Below are 18294 nucleotides of genomic sequence, written 5' to 3'. Positions count from 1 at the left end.
AGCTCCCTCCGTGCACGTAGCTATGCTGTTCCAAGTTTCTTCCAAGTTACAATCTTGGCCACTTCAGTCACCAGGTCATTGGTTTCTTTCCTTTCTGTATGTGGTACGCAGTAAGAATGCCTAGAGAGAGAGGATAGGATGTTAATATGGATGTGTGTGTTCTCAAGGTCAGATTCTCTATTCCTTCTGCCAGCCAGTATAAGGACAGAGTAAGAAGGAGAGGCTGGAGCAGCACTCCTCAATTCTGGTGATGCAGTGTCACTATTTATTTTTATTTACATATATATATAAAAATACGTTTTATATATAGAAATATTATATATACAATGTAATATGCATCATTATATATATGTATATATTATATATATTAGGATATGGAATCACTGGCAGTTGCCTGAGCACATACAAAGCCATGAGGTAACCTCAACAGGCCCCTGGCTCCATCATCTTGATTAAAGTAACTTCACTATTGCCTTCCCATCAAGTTGCATTTCCAAGTGAAAGCACCCCCTATTTTAGCGTATTCTCGCTGTATTTCTTGGTTTTGCCAGTGCCACACGCGGTGTGCCCTTGATGGGCCAGCTTTCTTACCACATGCCCCTCTAGAGCTGGAGGGAGCCCTTGGGCCGTGGGGTCCTGTGCGGTGGTACCAGCCTGGGCTCCCCCCGGCTCCAAGCCCGCGGCCCTGGTTTGAGAGGCCCGCGGGGTGAGGCGGGCGCTCCCGGTAAGGAGCAGGACTCGGCAGCACCGCACAGAGACCGGGGGGCCTCAGCCGCGCCCGCCGCCGCCATTCCGTGCCCGGCCGCAGGGGCGGGGCGCGGCGCCGCTCGATCGCTCGGCGCTCCTCACGCTGGCGGTGGATGCCCTCTGCGCTCGGCGGCGCTGCCTGCTGGGGTCGGAAGCAGCCGCCGGCCTGTCTGCCTCGGGTCCGCTCGGCTCTGTTCGGCCCGGCCCGGCTCGGCTCGGCCCGGTTCGGCCCGGCCCGGCTCGGCTCGGCGGGCTCCCGCGGCGGGGCTGAGGCGGGCGGGCGCCGCCATGGTTTAAAGAACGGCGGTCGGACGCGAACGGGCAGGAGCCATGAACCTGCTCCCGGCCAACCCGCACGGCAATGGGCTGCTCTACGCCGGCTTCAACCAGGACCACGGTGAGGCGGCCGGGCCGGGCCGTGGGAGGGTGGCGGGGCGCGGCGCTGTGAGCGGAGCGGGCCCCGCCCGGTGCGGAGGGCGGCCGGGTCCGGCCCTGTGCGGCCGGTTGTGCCGCAGGAGGGTGGCGGTCCGCGGCCGGGACCCCGGCGGAGGAAACCGCCCGGAGCCGCTGAGGGGAGCGCGGCGCTGGGCCGGGGCCTGCGGCTGCTGCCGGCAGCGGTGAGGAACCGGGACGCGGTGCGGGCAGGCGGGCGGGGCTGCCCGGGCTGCTGAGGTGCTGAGGGCTGGCCGCCGCCGCCGCCGCTGCGGAAGGTGTTGCCCCGCTGTAAGAAGCGGGAAGGCCGCGGTCGCAGAGGGGCGGCTTCACCGGTTGTTGTGTGAGCCCTGGTGCCGGTGTGTGTGCCCAGCTTCGGAGAGAGCTGCGTGTGGAGGGAAGGGGGAGCGGTGTCTTTGAATGCCTCTTCCTCTTGGATGGTGGTTTGGGACTTGCGAGTTGCGCTGCTTAAAGCTGGCTAGCGTTTCTTGGGGCATTGTGTAAGTCAGCGTTAAACCCCGTCCTGAGAGGGTTTTGAGTGCACTTCAACTTGAAAACGCATCCTGAAAAGGAATCTCGCAAAAAGGCACTTTTGCAGTGGAAGTACTTTGCGTTCAAGATTGTGGTGTAACTGGGTTTTCTTTCTATTTTTTTGCCTGATTTGTAGTCCAGAAATTACAGTTAAAGCTCCTAATTGTGCTGCAGGTGCATGGACCCCTGAAAAGCTTCACCTTATGCTCAATTTATTGCTTTTTCTTTGCTAAAAAGTGGAAGACCCGTTCCAGAAAGGGGTTGCATGGGCCACGTCTTGCTTGTGCAATATAAAAATAGCACCAGTCTTATGAGTAAGAGTAACTTTTGTGGAATAAGGACTACCAGGTCGTCATTTTGTAACATCCTTTTATCTTGACAAATAGTATTCTTGCCTAAGACAGTCTTGCAGCTGCTGTTGTTTCAACTGTGGTTCATATACCTGTTGCTGATGCTATTGAAGTGGATTATTCTGTTGAATTTGGTCTCGTGTCTCTGATGAAGCTTTGTCAGAGGTGTATCAAGGTGTTCATGGACTGAGCTGCTTGGTAGCTCTCTTCATGCTCTCCCGCTGACTTGAAAATAACAGAATAATCCGATTTTCAGCAACTCCGCACTTGTTTCCGTCTTGCATTTGCAAAGAGATGGAGAAGAGGTTTGTGAGCATGAGCTTCATTTCGGATCTGCAGGGGTCTGTGGGGTAGCTGTAACACTGAATGTGCAGCCTTGGTGGGGCTGGGTTATAGGCAGAACTGTGTGAGAAGTTTCTCTCTTACTATAAAATGCCTTTAGAGCATCATTTCATTGTGTAAAACTTATTCTTTGTTGCAAAGGCTTCCTTAAATTCTGTAGCAGTAAGTGCAGAATAAACACTGTTTTTGATAAGCTCACATCCAAAGTTCAGGAATTTACCTTGGGAATTAGTGAGCTGACAGCATTCAGGTCCCATCCTACCTAGCCTGGCTAAGCAACCGAGTAACAACAAAGAACTTCAGGAACAAACCATGTTTGGTTCTCATGTGCAGGCTCCTGGAGCTCTTCCTGTTACGAATGATGACTTTTGAACTGTAGGGAACATGCTAACACTTTACTAGGGCCTTTTAAAGTGTTAAAGCATATGTAGTTCTGTGGCTGCTCAGAGAAGAGTGGGTAAGAGGAAAAGCTCACTTCTTCCTCGTTGCTTCTACCAAAAATAGAAGTATGAGTCACTGAAGTGCTGAAGCTCAGTCCTGTGGGTGTCTGCATTTATTGTCACAATAACCTAATTTCCTAGTACTTTAAAACTAGCCAGTCCCATCATGGTGGAAGGGTGGGAGGAATGAGCTAGTAAGTCAGTCCAAGTCTGAGCATCTGTGACTGACAAGTGATAAAGCACCTGCTGTCTTCCCGAGGTGTGCTTCCCTTGCTCTGTTTTGAGTGAGACTCTGCTTTCGTATTGGATGTCTTTACCACTTTCTGGGTTTAGATTAAATAAACAATGTAATGCCCCAAAATTAAGGCCCGTATTGCAAGGCGTTCTGAGGTGTTCTGTAATAGAATACTCTGACTTTAGCTGATAGGTGCCTTATTTCAGGCACTCTTCTGATGCTTTCAGGACAGGAAACTGTTTTATAGAAATGAGTAGACAAAACCTCCTCATGAATTACCACACCAGAAAGTCTACACATGAATTGCTGACAAGTTTCTCTTTTTGTCACTGTTGTAGTCTAAAGCTAGTTTGAAAACCGAGGTGTGGCCTTGTTTTCGTGTTGAAACACTTGGCTTCCTTGTATGATCTCCTTTAGTGGACTGAAATGCTTTGCTGTATGAACCTATAAATGTTAGTAGGGTTCTGTGCTCTCTCTTATGGCTGTAGACAGACTTTGCTGTGGTAAGGAACCTGTCGCTTCCCTTGACTTCCTTCACTGTTGCAGTTTCTGGATCTTAAAGATCCAGATCCTAAAGCCTGCAGATTTCTTGATGTCCTCGTGCCCCTTTCAGCTTGTGGCATCTTCTAGGACAGTCGTTAAACCTTCCTTTGTCTTTGGCTTTAGAAAAACAAAACTCACTTGTGGCCTCACTGGGAGTGTTGGTAAATGGCACTTTTACTGTAGGAATAGTGGTTAAGCTGATAATTCTGCAGTAATTAATGTTTTATTTATTTTTGTAAGTATCTGAGTTGTCTTCTGTCCGTGGCTCTTTGACAGCATGTCTGGCCCCTCTTAAAATGAGATGTGAACTTCCCGTGGAAGAGAACATAACTATTATTGCAGCAAGTCCCTCTTCTGGCAGCCCTGCTCCAGCTCTCTCATACAGAAGAGTTTATAAGCCATAGCTGTTGAATTTGGGATCCCACTGGTTAACGCTGGGCTAAGTCAGATAGGAAACACCAGGCTCCACAGCTGTTCCTGTAACCTGGAACTGAATGAGTAGCAGTAATCTTCCTGTATGCTGTTTTTTCCCTCTTATTTGCCTTGGAGTTGCTGTGACTTGAGATCTTCCTATCTCTGTCAGCAGTGATCACTGTGTGGGGAATCTCAGTTACTCACATTCCCCAGTTCTGGTGTGCTGTCTCCAGTTAAAAATATAGATAATTCTGAAGACATCAAAAGCAGCCCACGTCTTAGTCACAAGGTTACTCCTGCAAAATAGCTGTAGTGGTGCTACAGGAAGCATCATGTCTGCATTTTATTGCATTAGCAATGTTCCTTTTGGGTTTGTTGTAAGCTGCTGATACTAACACAAGTAAAACTTTACAGTGCTCTTTTACTATAGAACATTCCAGCTTCACTCTCCTAGAAACATAATATTGTGTTATAAAACTGTTGTTGGAAAAATAATGACATGGGTGCACACTACAGGTACTGGAATACATATTGTTTTATGTAGAGACACGTTTCCATTGTTACCTACTTTCAAGTTGTCCCAGTGAAGTACAATCTATCTACTGGAAGTAGACTGCAGGAGGCGGCAGCTTGTTGGTGCTGTGGTTTCAGCACAGTGCATTCCTGTGTGTTCAGTTGACAGCAAACTAATGAATGATGCATGGAGAAGGGAGGACGTAAAATTAATATGGTTAATTTAAAATCATCTATTTCAATACATTTACTAATTTTCTATAATTATTGTTGTTAATCACTGTGTGTTTACACATGTAAATAAGAGCTTTTTGCACATAGTACAAAATCTTGGACAGGTGAAGTTGTGCCTGAGTCTTTTAGGTTGGGGAGGTAAGTTTGTGTGTGTTATTTTCTTCTCTGTTTAGCTAACTGGTAGTGTTAGAACAGTTCAGTATGTTGGGCCTGTGGCTCTGCTGGTGGTGACCGTGTACGAAAAGAGGGTTAATTGGTTTCCTTCCTACGCTAAAGGGTGCAGAGATGGATCCTGTAGTAATTATTCCTTTGTATGTGCGAGCTTATTGAATGGGAAGTCTAAGGATGCTGCTGAACACTCCCCACACGCTGTAGGATACCTGTCCCAAAAGCAGGGGGGGTGTGGAGTGTCTCTTTTTATGTTGCTGTTGGCTTTGGTTGGTTGGAAGTTGTGTTTGGTTGGCTGGCTTTAGGTGGGTTTTGGTGGTCATGTTTTTTTTAAGTGGTCCTACATGGAATTAAATTCTTGAAGTATTAAAAGTGAATCTCAAATTCACTGTATTATTTTTCCAAAATTATGGAGTTTTTAAACTAATGCTGTTGCCAAGATCAAGTGTATTGTAAGTTTTTATGTTGTTATGCAAGAACATTTGCGTTTTTTGTCTGGTTTATGACAACAACAACAAAAAAAGATGGCACCAGTTGCATTGTTTCTTGTGACATCTTAACCTCCATCAGCATAGGAGTAGTGGGAGATGTGGACTGAATGTTGCTCCCTTGCTCTTCAGTGAGCATATGCGAATTTTCCAGTTGAGCTTGTATTATGCTCACAGTCTGCAGAGCACAGGCAGTGAGTGATGTGTGTCGGGTGAACATTGCTGGCTCTTTGTGACCTTTAACACCAGGAATACCTGAAGCAGCCTCTTGCACTCTGAGCCTTTTTGCCAGCTTGTGAGCCTTTGCTCTGCAAACCAGTAAAGTCTGTGTGTAGGAAGTCATGGGTGACCTGGCTGTGAGCAGATGGTTTGGAGACCATACGTCAAGAGTGAAGACTTCCCTTCCTTCCCCACCACCCTGTGATTTTGCGTTTTGAGTTTGGAGAAGGGGTGCCTTTAGACACAGCTCCTCAGTTTTATTTGGGGGGGTTCATACTCTTGCAGTCACTGCAGTGGGTAAGAATAAAACCAGGCTAATCTGAGTATCTTTGTTCCAGTACCTCCATCTTAAACTGGGGTTTTGATGCAGTGCACATACATCATGTAGTAGCTAATGTTCTGTCAGTCTGCCTTCAGCAACAGTAGCTGCTTCTTAATGACTTGTAATTGCTCTAACTTCATGTGAGCATTTTTTTATGTTAGTAACTGCATCCACCCATTAGCAAGAACAACAGGACAGGATGCTGGCAGTTTGATGGGTTCCATTAAAAGGGCACACAGTTAATTCTGGACATAAAAGTAATTGAAACTATTTTCCAGAGTATTTTAATTTATCTTCTAATAATTCCCTGGTTTAGACTTAAGCTACTGGCATGTAATTATTAACATCTGACAGCAGTAGCTCTCTTAGAGCTTTCTTTAAAGCTATGTTTGAGAAACTTTCTTCTGTGGCAATGTGGGCAATGGGTCATACTCATGTAATTGTAACCGTGGTGTAAATTTGGATTTAATAAGAAAGGAGAGAGTTTGCTCCATAATGACTGCTGGGCCATAAAAAGTAAAACACAGGTTTCCTTCCCTCTGCAGTGCCTTGCATAGGATACAGCTGGGGTGGGAATTGCTCTCCTTTCCTTCCATTGTTTTCTCACCTGTCTAAAAAAGAATACTGAGAACTTTCCACTGGCCTCTACTCAAAGTGGAGGACAGCTGCTCTAAGGGTTTTCACTTGCAGTCACTAACGAAGCTGCAAGTGGTCTTCAGCCTGAGTTTAACACAATGCAGTTACCAAGTCATGCTCCTAACCCTCTGGCTCTTGCTTAGTTCTTGAGTGTATCTCGCAGTTACTATATATGTGTATATATATGTGCTTTTTACTACAGGATGCTTTGCATGTGGAATGGAAAATGGATTCCGAGTGTATAATGCAGATCCCCTCAAAGAAAAAGAGAAACAAGGTAAAATGCTTACTTATTATATTGTGCTAATTCTGCCTTGGAAGCTTATCCTACTCTTGTGTTTTCTGTAAGATTCTTGCTTAGCTTTCACTGTTCCATCACTGAAAGGCTTTGAATAAAGCCTCAAGAAAGGAAGTCCATGCTGGTCATGAAGGGACTCTCACTCAAATGTTTAAGTGCTATTACTTTGCATAAAGCTGGCTGATGATGTGTTTGTCTCACATGCTTGCAGCGGCTGAATTGTGTAGCTATTGCTAATGTTTGTAGTCCTGAGTGCAATAGTTGCCCGGTTATTCACAAGTGGGAGAGGAGTTGCTTGCTGCAACAGTGTTATGTACCATCAAGAGAAGTTGTTCTGTTCTTGTGCAGTAATCTGAATGATCTAGTGCAGCAATGACACAGCTGCCTTTTTACTGGAGATCTGAACATAACATTTCTCAGAGTATTGCTTACAAGAGCACTGTGAGCACCCACCTCTAATACTTGAAATGCTTAAGAAAGGATCTCAAAGCGGTAATCATTTCTTGCCAGAAATGACCAAATGAACCATATTAACAGGTAGTGGGGCTTTTCATCAGAAAGCAAACCTGACTCGGTAGAAATAAGGGAAAATGAAACCTAGCTGTTGATTCTAACCCTAAATACAGGCAGAAAGCTGCCATGCTGACCATGTCACCCCATGTTTCCAGCCTGTGGTGATAGGAAGGATTTTATAAGAGGAAAAATGTATTTAACAGGGCAGTTCCTATGAAACTAGGCATGCTTTCACTTTCTGGTGCTGTTAGGGATTTTAGTCACTATTCATGTGAGCGAAGCTGACAAACTATTTCTATTCTTAATAGCAAATTCTTCCATAAGTAACATGTCTTGGGACTGTCATCTGTGATAGTGTGCTCAAAGGATCAGAGTGAAGCTTGAAGTCCTATTGAGTTCCGTGTCAGAACTCTCCCTGCCAGTAGTTCTGGACATACTTCAGGACTCCTCTGGCACAGTGCTTCTTACGAGTTGGATTGCCTTTTCCCTGTGGATTCTGAGAGGTCAAACTGTACTGGCTGCATAGGTGCACAGAGAAGCCTTGGTCATCTTCTGTGTATTTTTAAACCTACCTAAGAATTTTCCCAGGTGGAACTTGTCTATTTGATTCCTGTAACCCCGTAGGAAGCCAGGTCTTACCTGTTCCACCCTGCCTTGTCTGTCTTATAGCCAGGAGTTCCATGAAGTTCCTCATCCAGTTATCAAGTGTCAGAACTGGTGTTCTAACAGATCCAGACCATGTTGCATGTTCTTAAACTGTCTTGGGCTAGCATTTGTAACTATTTTAAGACTTTTTGTCGTGGTGATAATACCTCTTCGTAACAAAATGTGCTGTCATGCTTTGAATGCTTTAATGGAGTTAAGAGGACAATCTGATGCAGAAGGGGGTAATGTCCAAATGCAACTGTTCAGGAAGGAAACTCAAAAATGGTGTGAAGAAACCACAAGGACTTGTATGAAATCCAAGGCATTACTGTTCCAGTGTGGTTATCTTTCCAGGCATATACTTTCAGCATTGTATGGTCAAAGCCCCAGCATCATTTCCTCATCCAGATGTACTGCCACGCTGCTTAGCATCTGACTGAATCTCTGTTGTCATCTCCTTCATGCATATGTCTCCATCTCCCTGTTGTAGGGCTCCCAGCTCCTCAGGCATTGTTGCTGGTTTCTCCCATCCCTGTTTCTGACAGTAGGTCTCTCTCTCTCTCTCTCTCTCGTCCTTGTGAAATTTCAGCTGCTTCTTTAGCTTTGAAGCAGTTCACTGGTTTCATCTGCAGTTCTTGCTCCAGCCTCCCGGTGTATGGAGGTACTGGGCAGTCTTTGGAAGTTTATTACTAACTCCGCTCATCTACCTTGAAGGCCACTGCCAGCCTCCTGACAGTTCAGTTCCCTCTCCTCAATGGAATGCCAAGCATCCCTCTAAGCTACATAAACAAAGCCAAGGCCCCCCCCCCCCCCGATGTCATTAAATAGAACAATTCTTTTATTATAAAACCCTCTGGTTGATCTTTGTTCCTCCCCTTGCACCATGAGCATGGTGTATTCCACTTTCTCTGCAGTACAAAGAAAAGAAACCTCTTTTTCTTGCGCTCCGAAGGAGAAGCTGTCTGCACCAGCTCATCTGGTTTGCTTTCACTGTTCTCTGCATCACCAAGTTGAGGCTTGCTGGAGCCAGACTGTACTTACCTGTTCCAGCAGGCACATGTGTGCTCCAGAGAACAGCACTAGAGCTTCTAGTTCATCGCTGTGTGTTTCCCTTCCCTCAAATCCAAGTCTATTAACACACACCCCCTTGCACATAAAAAGGTTATGACTAATGAATGCTGCTGGCATCTTTTTAAATGCGTGGCATTAGCATAATAGAGCAACACCAGACTTGAAATGTGTGTGAGGAATGCACTTGAGCTGACGAAATCTTTCTAAGGTTATTTCCAAGCCCACTGTGTAACAGGCATTACTGAGCTGCCAAGATGATGTTGCTTCATCTCCTCTCACGCAGCATGTTTTAAACCTTGCTGGGTTTTTTTCTATAGATCAGGGTAAAGCCCATCCCAGCTGTGTGACAGCAACAGGCGTGGTCTTGATTGCTGTGAAAAATAAAGCAATTGTGCTGAGAATTCTGATCTTAAACAAGCACCAAAAGCAGAACAAATCAAGCGAAACCCCCAAACCCCCACCCTTTTAGTGAAGATTTGTTGCCTGTCACCACCAGTCTTAGAGGATTGCCCGGTTTTTAGGGTCAGCCAGGGTAAGAAGACACCAGTCTTCTCTGATGCCTGAGAGATGTGCTAGAGAACACAAGCTTTTATTCTAACAGTGGGGGGAGGAAGAGATGTCAATGTAACAGGGTCTGACTATTAAATAACATTCATTTGTCTTGCAGAATTCCTAGAAGGTGGCGTTGGCCACGTTGAGATGTTGTTTCGTTGCAACTATTTAGCACTGGTAGGTGGAGGAAAGAAGCCCAAGTACCCACCTAACAAAGGTGAGTCTGAGGGATCTTGTAAAGGGTTGCCTTGCTCTGCATGTGACTGCCTCGGGAACTCGGAACAAGCCAGACCTCCTGGAGCTGGGGTCTGGCATTCTGAAGGCTGGCTGAAGGGGATGGTGCAGCAGGAGCAGTGAGACAAGTTGCAGCACTAACTGTGGTGTTAACTGCATTGCCCAGGCTCCGGGACCTGGTGACAAAGGCTGCGCTCCTCACAGTTAGCTATGCACAGAGCTCCGTGGCTCAGCAGCCTGAGGGTGGAAAAGCTCCCTGTTGGCAAGCTTTGTGGGAAAATACTCTGCTCTTTTTTTACTGCTCCCTCGTTTGTAATTCTTGGAGCAGGACAAAAAAACCCAGATTGTGCTTAGAAAAATGTATTTATTTTTATTGTCAGCTTTTGTGGTTGTAGTTTACAAGCTCCTACCTGCACCAGTCAAAGCATGAGAGAGCAGGTTGGTATGTGGTGGCTAAATACATTCTGGTTAGCAGGATGCCAGCCTGGAACTGCTTACTATTGGATGCACCTGTGATTAGCCTTCTCAGACACCAGAAGCTGTTGTAAGGGATGTGGCTCTTCAGGCTCTTCTAACGCAATCTCTGCACTGTTCTAGTAATGATCTGGGATGACCTGAAGAAGAAAACTGTCATTGAGATAGAGTTTTCAACAGAAGTCAAAGCCGTTAAGCTGCGAAGAGACAGGTGGGTATGACGGTGTTCCAAACACGGTTTGGTTCCCTACACTGTTCTTATTTCTAGCTGTTTGTAGCAAGAAAAAGATCCCGCTTTAATTCTAGGAATTAAACCAGGTTTTCAAGGGCAGGCGTTAGGTGTTAGCAGTGTACTTGACCTGTGAACTGTTACCTGAAACCTTGGTGAAAAGGCTGTAAGATTTCCTGGCCCTGTAATGTCAGGAAGTGTTCTCACTCGGCTGCTGCTTTTCTAGGTACAGAGGAGTGTGAAAGGGATTCAGCAGATCTAGAGCAAGAGCATCTCTTAACAGCTGGAGTCTCTGTGGGTAGAGGAGTTGGATAAAAGGGCTTTGCAGGCTCATAGATGCAATGCTGTGAGTCTGGAGGGGGCGGGGGGAGAGCACAGCCATTAAATCAGTTGAAAGCCTTTGCAGATCTGAGTTGGTATCTCTGTCCCTGTTTCACCCACCCCAAGACACAGGAACTCTTTGTCTCTTTCAGGATTGTGGTAGTCTTGGACTCAATGATCAAAGTTTTCACGTTCACACACAATCCTCACCAGCTGCACGTCTTTGAAACCTGCTACAACCCTAAAGGTGTGTGTGTGCGGGCTGGGGAGCGGCTGCAGGTTTGTTCTGTTCATCTGCAGCTGCATGGATGGGTTGGTTAGTACGTCATTAAACAGTTTACTTACTGCACTGTAGTCATGCCCTGTGGAGATGCTTTTGTGTTTGTAAAATGGTTAACATTTAATACTACTTCATAGAATGGTTTGTGTTGGAAGGGACCTCAAAGCTCATCCAGCTCCAACCCCTGCCACGGGCAGGGACCCCTTCCACTGGAGCAGCTTGCTCCAAGCCCCTGCGTCCAACCTGGCCTTGAGCACTGCCAGGGATGGGGCAGCCACAGCTTCTCTGGGCACCCTGTGCCAGCGCCTCAGCACCCTCACAGGGAAGAGCTTCTGCCTAAGAGCTCATCTCAGTCTCCTCTCTGTCACTTTAAATCCATTCCCCCTTGTCCTGTTCCTACAGGCCCTTATCAAAAGTTCCTCTCTGGCTTTCTTGTTGGCCCTTTAGGCACTGGGAGCTGCTCTAAGGTCTCCCAAAGCCTTCTGTTCTCCAGGCTGATACTGGGCACAGAAAAGCTTTTTCATGTACTCCCGTTACAATAGAGATTTGGTCTGTATAAGAAAGAGCCATGTGCTCTTTCTGTGAAGACCCTCTAAACTCCATGTTTGTGCAGAGAGACTAAACTATCACCTATTACAAACTCTCACCCTTTCTACGCTCCTAAGGAGACTTTATTTCTTATTTAGACATCTTTGCTGTTGCAGACTGATGGAGCTGGTCTCTGAGAACATGCAGGTTTTGGGTAATCACCACTAGCTCACTTTGAAATGAAGTGATGAGAGCAAGTTGAAACTATGCTACTCCCTTACTTCTCTGTGCTTTGCACTTATGGACAGATCACGTTTTGGGACACTGCAGTAGCCATTAAAATGAAATTCTGATTTCCTACATGTATGTTTGTTTATTCTGAAATTACCAATATTTAAGAAACTTATGTTTGAGAATTTTATTATGGAAACTACACCGTTACTCTCTTTTTTCCTTGTCTTGTAGGTCTCTGTGTCCTTTGTCCGAATAGTAATAATTCTCTTCTTGCATTTCCTGGAACACACACTGGGCACGTGCAGATAGTGGATCTCGCCAATACAGAAAAGCCTCCTGTAGACATACCAGCCCATGAAGGAGTCTTGAGCTGCATCGCTTTGAACCTGCAGGGAACAAGGATTGCAACAGCATCAGAAAAAGTAAGAGTACTGCATCCTCCTACCTCTGGTGCACCGTGTGCTCCCGTGCAGTCAGTTCTCGTGAAAGGGGACGTAGCATCCTTTTTGTAGGAAAGGCTGGCAGTAACTACCTGGAAGGTTTGTCACTGACGTACGCAGTGTCAGTCTGGATCTCTGCTGCTCCTCTGGGGCAGGATACACCACAGTGACCCAGAGGCCATGTTTGTGTTTTAGCACTGCACCTGTGGCTCTTCAGTGGCATTTGGATGAGATCTGGCCCAAGCAGTGCACAAGTGTCATGTTCTGTCAGTTACTACTGATTTTAAAAACAAAGGGGGTGGGGGGAGGCTTATTTGCATTCTTTTACCTTCATTAATTCTGTTTAAATTATGCTCACAAAAATGCGAAGTTACTGTGTAATGCAAACCCCCTGGGCTGGGTGCTGAAAGGAGCACCGGACAGGAGGCAAAGCTGTGGAGCTGCCCTCTCCATGGGATGTCTGGGAAGTTGGCTTGTGAGATGTGGCTCCTGAGGAGCACTGGCGCTGAGGTAGCCAAGTCCTTGCTACCTTCTTGCACTCAACTGAAATGACTTGCTCAAGGAGAAGCTAAATTCATCCATCGAGTTTCTGCTTAGAAGAGTTTCTACTGCACAGCCTATAGTTCAGAAAGCTTAAAAACAAAGTGCAGCCATAGGCTTTCTTAACTAAGCTTAATTACTATAGATCTTCTCAACAAAGCTCTTAAAGCTGCCAACTCCATTGCTAAATAGAACAGTCATCTGCTGAATTTGTCTTAACACATTCTTCTCCTGGTATAGAGAAAAGGTTCAGTGTTTTCAGCCTGAAATAGGAGGATGGGCAAACTGCCATTGTGAGCAGGGTGCAGACATCTCCAGATTGAGTCTTAAATCAGAACTCAGCTGGTGTTTACCTCTCTCTGCTGGGTTCTGGTAGTTACTGGTGTGTGACCAGAGAGATGCTTGTTAACCACGTGTATGGCAGGAGTTGTGGGGGATGAGGCAGACCCACTCTTAATCAGGTTGAAGTCCCTTTATTTGGGATCACTGACTTGTTCTGCATCTCTGCTGTCAGCTTAGTTTAACTGAAGTGCAGTTCTCCAACACAGCACTGTCTGTAACCTGACTCTGGGATCCCTCAGGGTTGCATCAGTACAGATAATAAGCATGTGACAGGTAACTAATTCTTGTACGTTACTGAACCAATTGTGAGTCCAGCCACAGCCTGAATGTATTTAGTGGGAAAAAGAAATTCCACAGTAGCAACCAAAGCAGAATAGTGAGTGTGGGGAACAAGAAAGAAATTTATATGCAGAACCCCAGCCCAAAAAGCTATACACAAATCTGCTCCAGTGTTTGCAGACTAAGGGCCAGCGCTGCACTAGTGCTTTACAACATAACCTGGAAGAAACTTCCTGAGTTGAGTAGCTAAGGAACAAGAACCAAAGCATTGTAATGTCGGGGGGGGGGGGGGCTGTGAAATTTGATAATCCTTCACAGAAGTTAACATTGAGAGGTTCTCCCAGACCTATGGGAGTTGAAAAATGGTGTATGTAGGGCATGCTGATCAGGTGGAAGTCTCGGATGCATTCACAGATGCAAAGAGAAGCCTCTGTCTTTGCTAATGCAATGCTCGATTCCTTTTCAAGGGGACCCTCATAAGAATATTTGATACTTCATCAGGGCATTTAATCCAGGAGCTACGCAGAGGATCACAGGCAGCCAATATCTACTGGTACGTTTAATTGCTCTGCTGACTCTTGTGGGTGGTGTTGTGCTGAGGCACCCTTGTGGCAACAGCACCCAAGTCCTCTCCAAAAAGCAGCGGGCAGTGACGGTGCTGCAGGCACAGGGGTACATTGGGCCTGTGCTGCCTTTTCTCTGCTCCATGCTGGTGAGGAGAAAGCAGCAGCTGGCGAAGCCCAGCATGGATTATGTTCTGATAATCCAGCTGTGTGTCAAGTAAAGGGCAGCTGGGGGGGATACTTCACCTCCACCCTGAATATGGGGAAGGCAATGACCCAGCTTAACACTGCCCAGGGAGGCTGGGATGGGCAGCCTGGGACAAGGGGAGGTTTATTCGCACACAGTGCCGCTCTGCATGCGAGAGCCCCTGGCAGAGGTTTGACCCTTATCCACTGCTGGAAGCATTTTCCCAGAAGTGGGGCAACTTCCCTTCTTTTACCGAGCCCCACTCCAGGTATGAGTATTGCCCATTTAATCCAGTACCCCCTCAGAGCATAGTGTGTGTGTTCTCCCACCAGCAGTGGCTGAGTGTCCCACACAGATGGTGTCTGTGCCCGGGCAGGCTGCAGCTTGGCTGCTGATAAACCAGGCCCTCTGCTTGAGGGCACACACTCACGCCGAGGGGCTTTTCATCCTGTCAGCTAAGGAGCAGCCCCAGCACCTGCACAGTGGAGCCATTGCTCCCTGCCCTGCAGCCGCTCCAGCCAGCGGCTGCAGCAGCATTGCTGTGCACGCTGGGAGCTGGGGGGGTTATGTTCAGTAGCAAGACTGCAACCGCCTGTCTTCTCTACAGTATTAACTTCAATCAGGATGCTTCCCTGATCTGCGTGTCCAGTGACCACGGCACAGTGCACATCTTTGCTGCAGAGGACCCCAAAAGAAATAAGCAGTCAAGGTAGGGCCAGAGGCATTCTGAAGCCTTTGGGGGCTGTGGAGGGGCTTTAACAAGAGTTCAAAATACGGGTCTTGTCAGGCAGTAGCCAGTACCTGCACTATGGAGGTGGTTAAGACCAGTCTGCTGTGCTTAAGTGAAGCTGTGGATTTGGGATGGTAACGGCCATTGCCATATTTACCGCTATCCCTTGTGAAGCAGTAGGACTCCAGCAGCAGGTCAGGGTGTTGCGTTTGTGGCCATCTCAGCCCATAGTTTGTGGCTATTTCACATAAAGCAATCTCTAAAATCTGACTAAAAATCAAGCTTTTTGGCAGTTTTTGCAGTTGCTTAAAAATGTAAAAGCAGAAATGTAGTTAGTGGTAGGGTCTCCCTCCCCTAGAAGGGGAATCATACCTATTACTGGAGACTTTGTGGAAGAAAACAAGAAGTCCATCAAAACCAGCCATTAGCGTGAACCCTATAGTATGTTCAATCACACGAGCAGTTCTAAATCAACTTGAGTCAACACCTTACTAAGTTGTTATGCCTTTTTTTCCCCTTTCTCTTTCAGTTTGGCCTCTGCCACCTTTCTCCCCAAATACTTCAGTTCCAAATGGAGTTTTTCCAAATTTCAGGTTCCCTCAGGCTCTCCGTGCATCTGTGCCTTTGGAACAGAGCCAAACGCTGTCCTAGGTAAGCAGTGGAGGCTTCTCCAGGTTCTGTCTGGAGAAGCAGGTTTTGAGCTATACTGGCCTGGAGTTGGGGGGCAAACCCATCCCTCTGCCCAGCTGAACTGACCCTGTTTGTTTCTGTTTCAGCAATATGTGCAGATGGCAGCTACTACAAGTTCTTGTTCAACCAAAAAGGGGAATGCTCAAGGGATGTCTATGCTCAGTTTCTAGAAATGACTGATGACAAGCTCTGATCGGGTTGAGGGGAGTGCACGGGTCAAAGCACTGCCCTGGCTATTCCACGCCTTTGGAAGGACAGTATACGAGTGGCCAGTACTGATCAAGAAGTCTAGCAGACCTTACTAAGAAGCCTGGCCCAGCACAATCACAGGAGGCTCTGAAGTAGCGGACTACGTATGTTTATTCTCATTTCTGCAAGTATTCATCATTAAAATCTCTTTGGGTTACTGTCATCAACTCAAGTTTTCAAGATGTGGCTTTCAACAAGCTTGTGCCTACTGGGTTTCTCTTGCTCTAAACTGTGAAACGACTTTCAACTGAACGTGAGCGCGTGCCACACTGAAGAGCTGCAGGGCTGTACAGACCTACAGCTGGCCTCAGAGAAAGGGAAGTGCCAGCAGAGGAGTTATGAATGGCTGGGGGGGGCAACACTATGGATCATGTGCAGATAGACCTCTACCAGCCCAGCAGGGAGCAGGGTGGTACCTGACCGCACCCAGGGGGAAGAGAAGAAAGGGGGGACAAGCGTGTGCCCAGAGCTGGCTGTAGCCTCAGCCAGGCTTGGCCTGACCTGGTCTGGGGAGGGAGGGGGGTGGCAGTTGCACAGCCCCAGACCACTGCTCCCAGATGCCTGTGGTCAAGTGATCAGTACCAACTACGGAAGATGCCAAACTGCACAGGAAGGCTGAAGGTGGGTTTAGGTACTAGCTGACCCAAACGCCCTCTTGCCCCAGGGTACAGAGCAGGCACACAGGGTGCTTGGACACCAGAAGCTCCTGGAGCAGTGGAGGCAAGTGATTCCTGCTGCAACAGAACAGCCGCTCCAGGATTAAGTGCCACCCTTGTACCAGTGTACAAGCTGTTCCGATGTGTCTGGAATGCTGTGATGGGATACTGCACCTCCAGCATGGTCACTGAACCAGGGGGCATGAAGCACCTGGCTGCAGTGGCTTTAAACCTGCCACCCTTCCTTTTTTTCTTTCCACGAGGGATGTTGTATACCAAGTTCTGCTGGCCTAGGGACAGTCAGGTGAAACTAAACCCACTGACATGTAAACTCCTTCCCAAATTGTTACATGGCCAATACACATTTACTGCTAAACTAAGGCACAAGATGCTAAACAAGAAACCAAGATAGATACAAGCTCTGCTCCGAGCACAGAATGCCCAGGGAAGGGGAGGCTTCCTCTTCAGAATCCCATTTCACAGATGCTAGGTCCCTCTAAGGTTGTTTAGCTGCACACTAAATTTGACAAGTTTCGTTTAGTGTCATGTAACATACTAAGGACTAACTTCTACGCAGACTTTGATGTCAAAGTTGCATGTTGCTTTTACGTGTATAATCACAGAAATTGTTTTGCACACTTATTTGTAATGTTATTTCTTTTAAATAAAAGTGACTAATTTTGCTGTACTCGCTGATGATCACAGCCAAGGTCCCTAATGCCAGAGGTGCAGGGGTAAGTAGGTAAGAGAGAGTAGTGATCACTGCTGAAGGACAGAGGCTGGATGTAAACAGAGGACAGTAAAGCTACAAACCGGTGCCTGGGACACGTACCTTGGTATTGACACCGACTTCTGCACCACCACACGGCTGCTCTGCTGCTCTACCCTGGTCACAGCTGCACCAGCACAACCACCAGCTGGAGGTGGCTGCATCTCCCTGGAGCAGGACAACACAAGAGATGATCCTCTGAGGCTGACAGATGTCCTCTCGCTGGCACAGTTGTAGTTGTGTACGATCCAGTCAGCTGTACTCACTTTAAGTATCAGGGAAACTACCTAAAACATCAAGGCTTCTGCATGATGCTTTGAAGGTTTTACATATCTTCATCTGGTACTTTAACCACCTGTTTGGAAAGTTGTACTTTATGTATTAGATGGGACCATGTATCAACCATGTAGAGGGACTGATACAAGATACGGCACGGCTGCAGAGTCAGTGCGCTGTGAAGCTCAGACAGGCAGCAGCAAGCTCACCCACACAGCAGGAATGTATACTCACTCCTGGGCAGGACACCAGTTAACCACAGCCCAGGCAGGCGTAGGCTTCAATACAGATCAAGTCTGCAAGGCCGGAATGAGCAACCATCACCTTTCAAACGTTGCCCTGCTCTACAGGAAGCTGCAGCATAAAAGGAGAGCAAGGTAAGCTGGCAGAAGTCTGCTCTGTGCAACCAGAAGAGGATTAAACAGATTTTTAAATGTCAAATTCTTAGATTAACACACATGTTCCGGTCCAGGGGTCCACTAGCCTTTCCTCCTGTAAGTACAGCTGGTTTAACATGTGGCTAGACACACGCTGGTCCTGTAGGCTGGCAGGGAAACAGGCCCATGGTGCTACTGGGTTC

The 18294-nt window shown here is 47.1% G+C and overlaps 1 protein-coding gene across 3 annotated transcripts; it reads left to right on the top strand.

The window, feature by feature from the left end:
- Nucleotides 1-867: 867 nt before the first annotated feature.
- Nucleotides 868-17357, top strand: WDR45B (WD repeat domain 45B). Of its 3 annotated transcripts, none has more exons than XM_065694034.1 (10): nt 868-1144; nt 6817-6891; nt 9809-9910; nt 10525-10612; nt 11104-11198; nt 12225-12415; nt 14062-14147; nt 14952-15053; nt 15604-15725; nt 15851-17357. In XM_065694034.1, the coding sequence occupies exons 1-10, from the start codon at nt 1078-1080 to the stop codon at nt 15955-15957; spliced, it is 1035 nt and encodes a 344-aa protein (XP_065550106.1). In that variant the 5' UTR covers nt 868-1077; the 3' UTR covers nt 15958-17357. The 3 variants fall into 3 exon arrangements, with proteins under 3 accessions (XP_065550106.1, XP_065550108.1, XP_065550107.1); XM_065694036.1 differs by having other exon boundaries at nt 15668-15725; nt 15851-15939; XM_065694035.1 differs by lacking the exon at nt 868-1144 and adding an exon at nt 1258-1364.
- Nucleotides 17358-18294: the final 937 nt, after the last annotated feature.

The sequence above is a fragment of the Lathamus discolor genome, chromosome 13, assembly GCF_037157495.1.
Source record: "Lathamus discolor isolate bLatDis1 chromosome 13, bLatDis1.hap1, whole genome shotgun sequence".
In the NCBI taxonomy this organism is placed as follows: domain Eukaryota; kingdom Metazoa; phylum Chordata; class Aves; order Psittaciformes; family Psittacidae; genus Lathamus; species Lathamus discolor.
This window is presented reverse-complemented; position numbering and strand designations above follow the sequence as displayed.

What these genes read in the sequence shown, in the direction of transcription:
- WDR45B (XM_065694034.1), top strand. Translation starts at nt 1,078, where the DNA reads ATGAACCTGCTCCCGGCCAACCCGCACGGCAATGGGCTGCTCTACGCC. An exon ending in CGGCTTCAACCAGGACCACG is followed by an intron (nt 1,145 to 6,816) that starts GTGAGGCGGCCG and finishes TTTTTACTACAG; the next exon opens with GATGCTTTGCATGTGGAATG. An exon ending in TTGCAACAGCATCAGAAAAA is followed by an intron (nt 12,416 to 14,061) that starts GTAAGAGTACTG and finishes TTCCTTTTCAAG; the next exon opens with GGGACCCTCATAAGAATATT.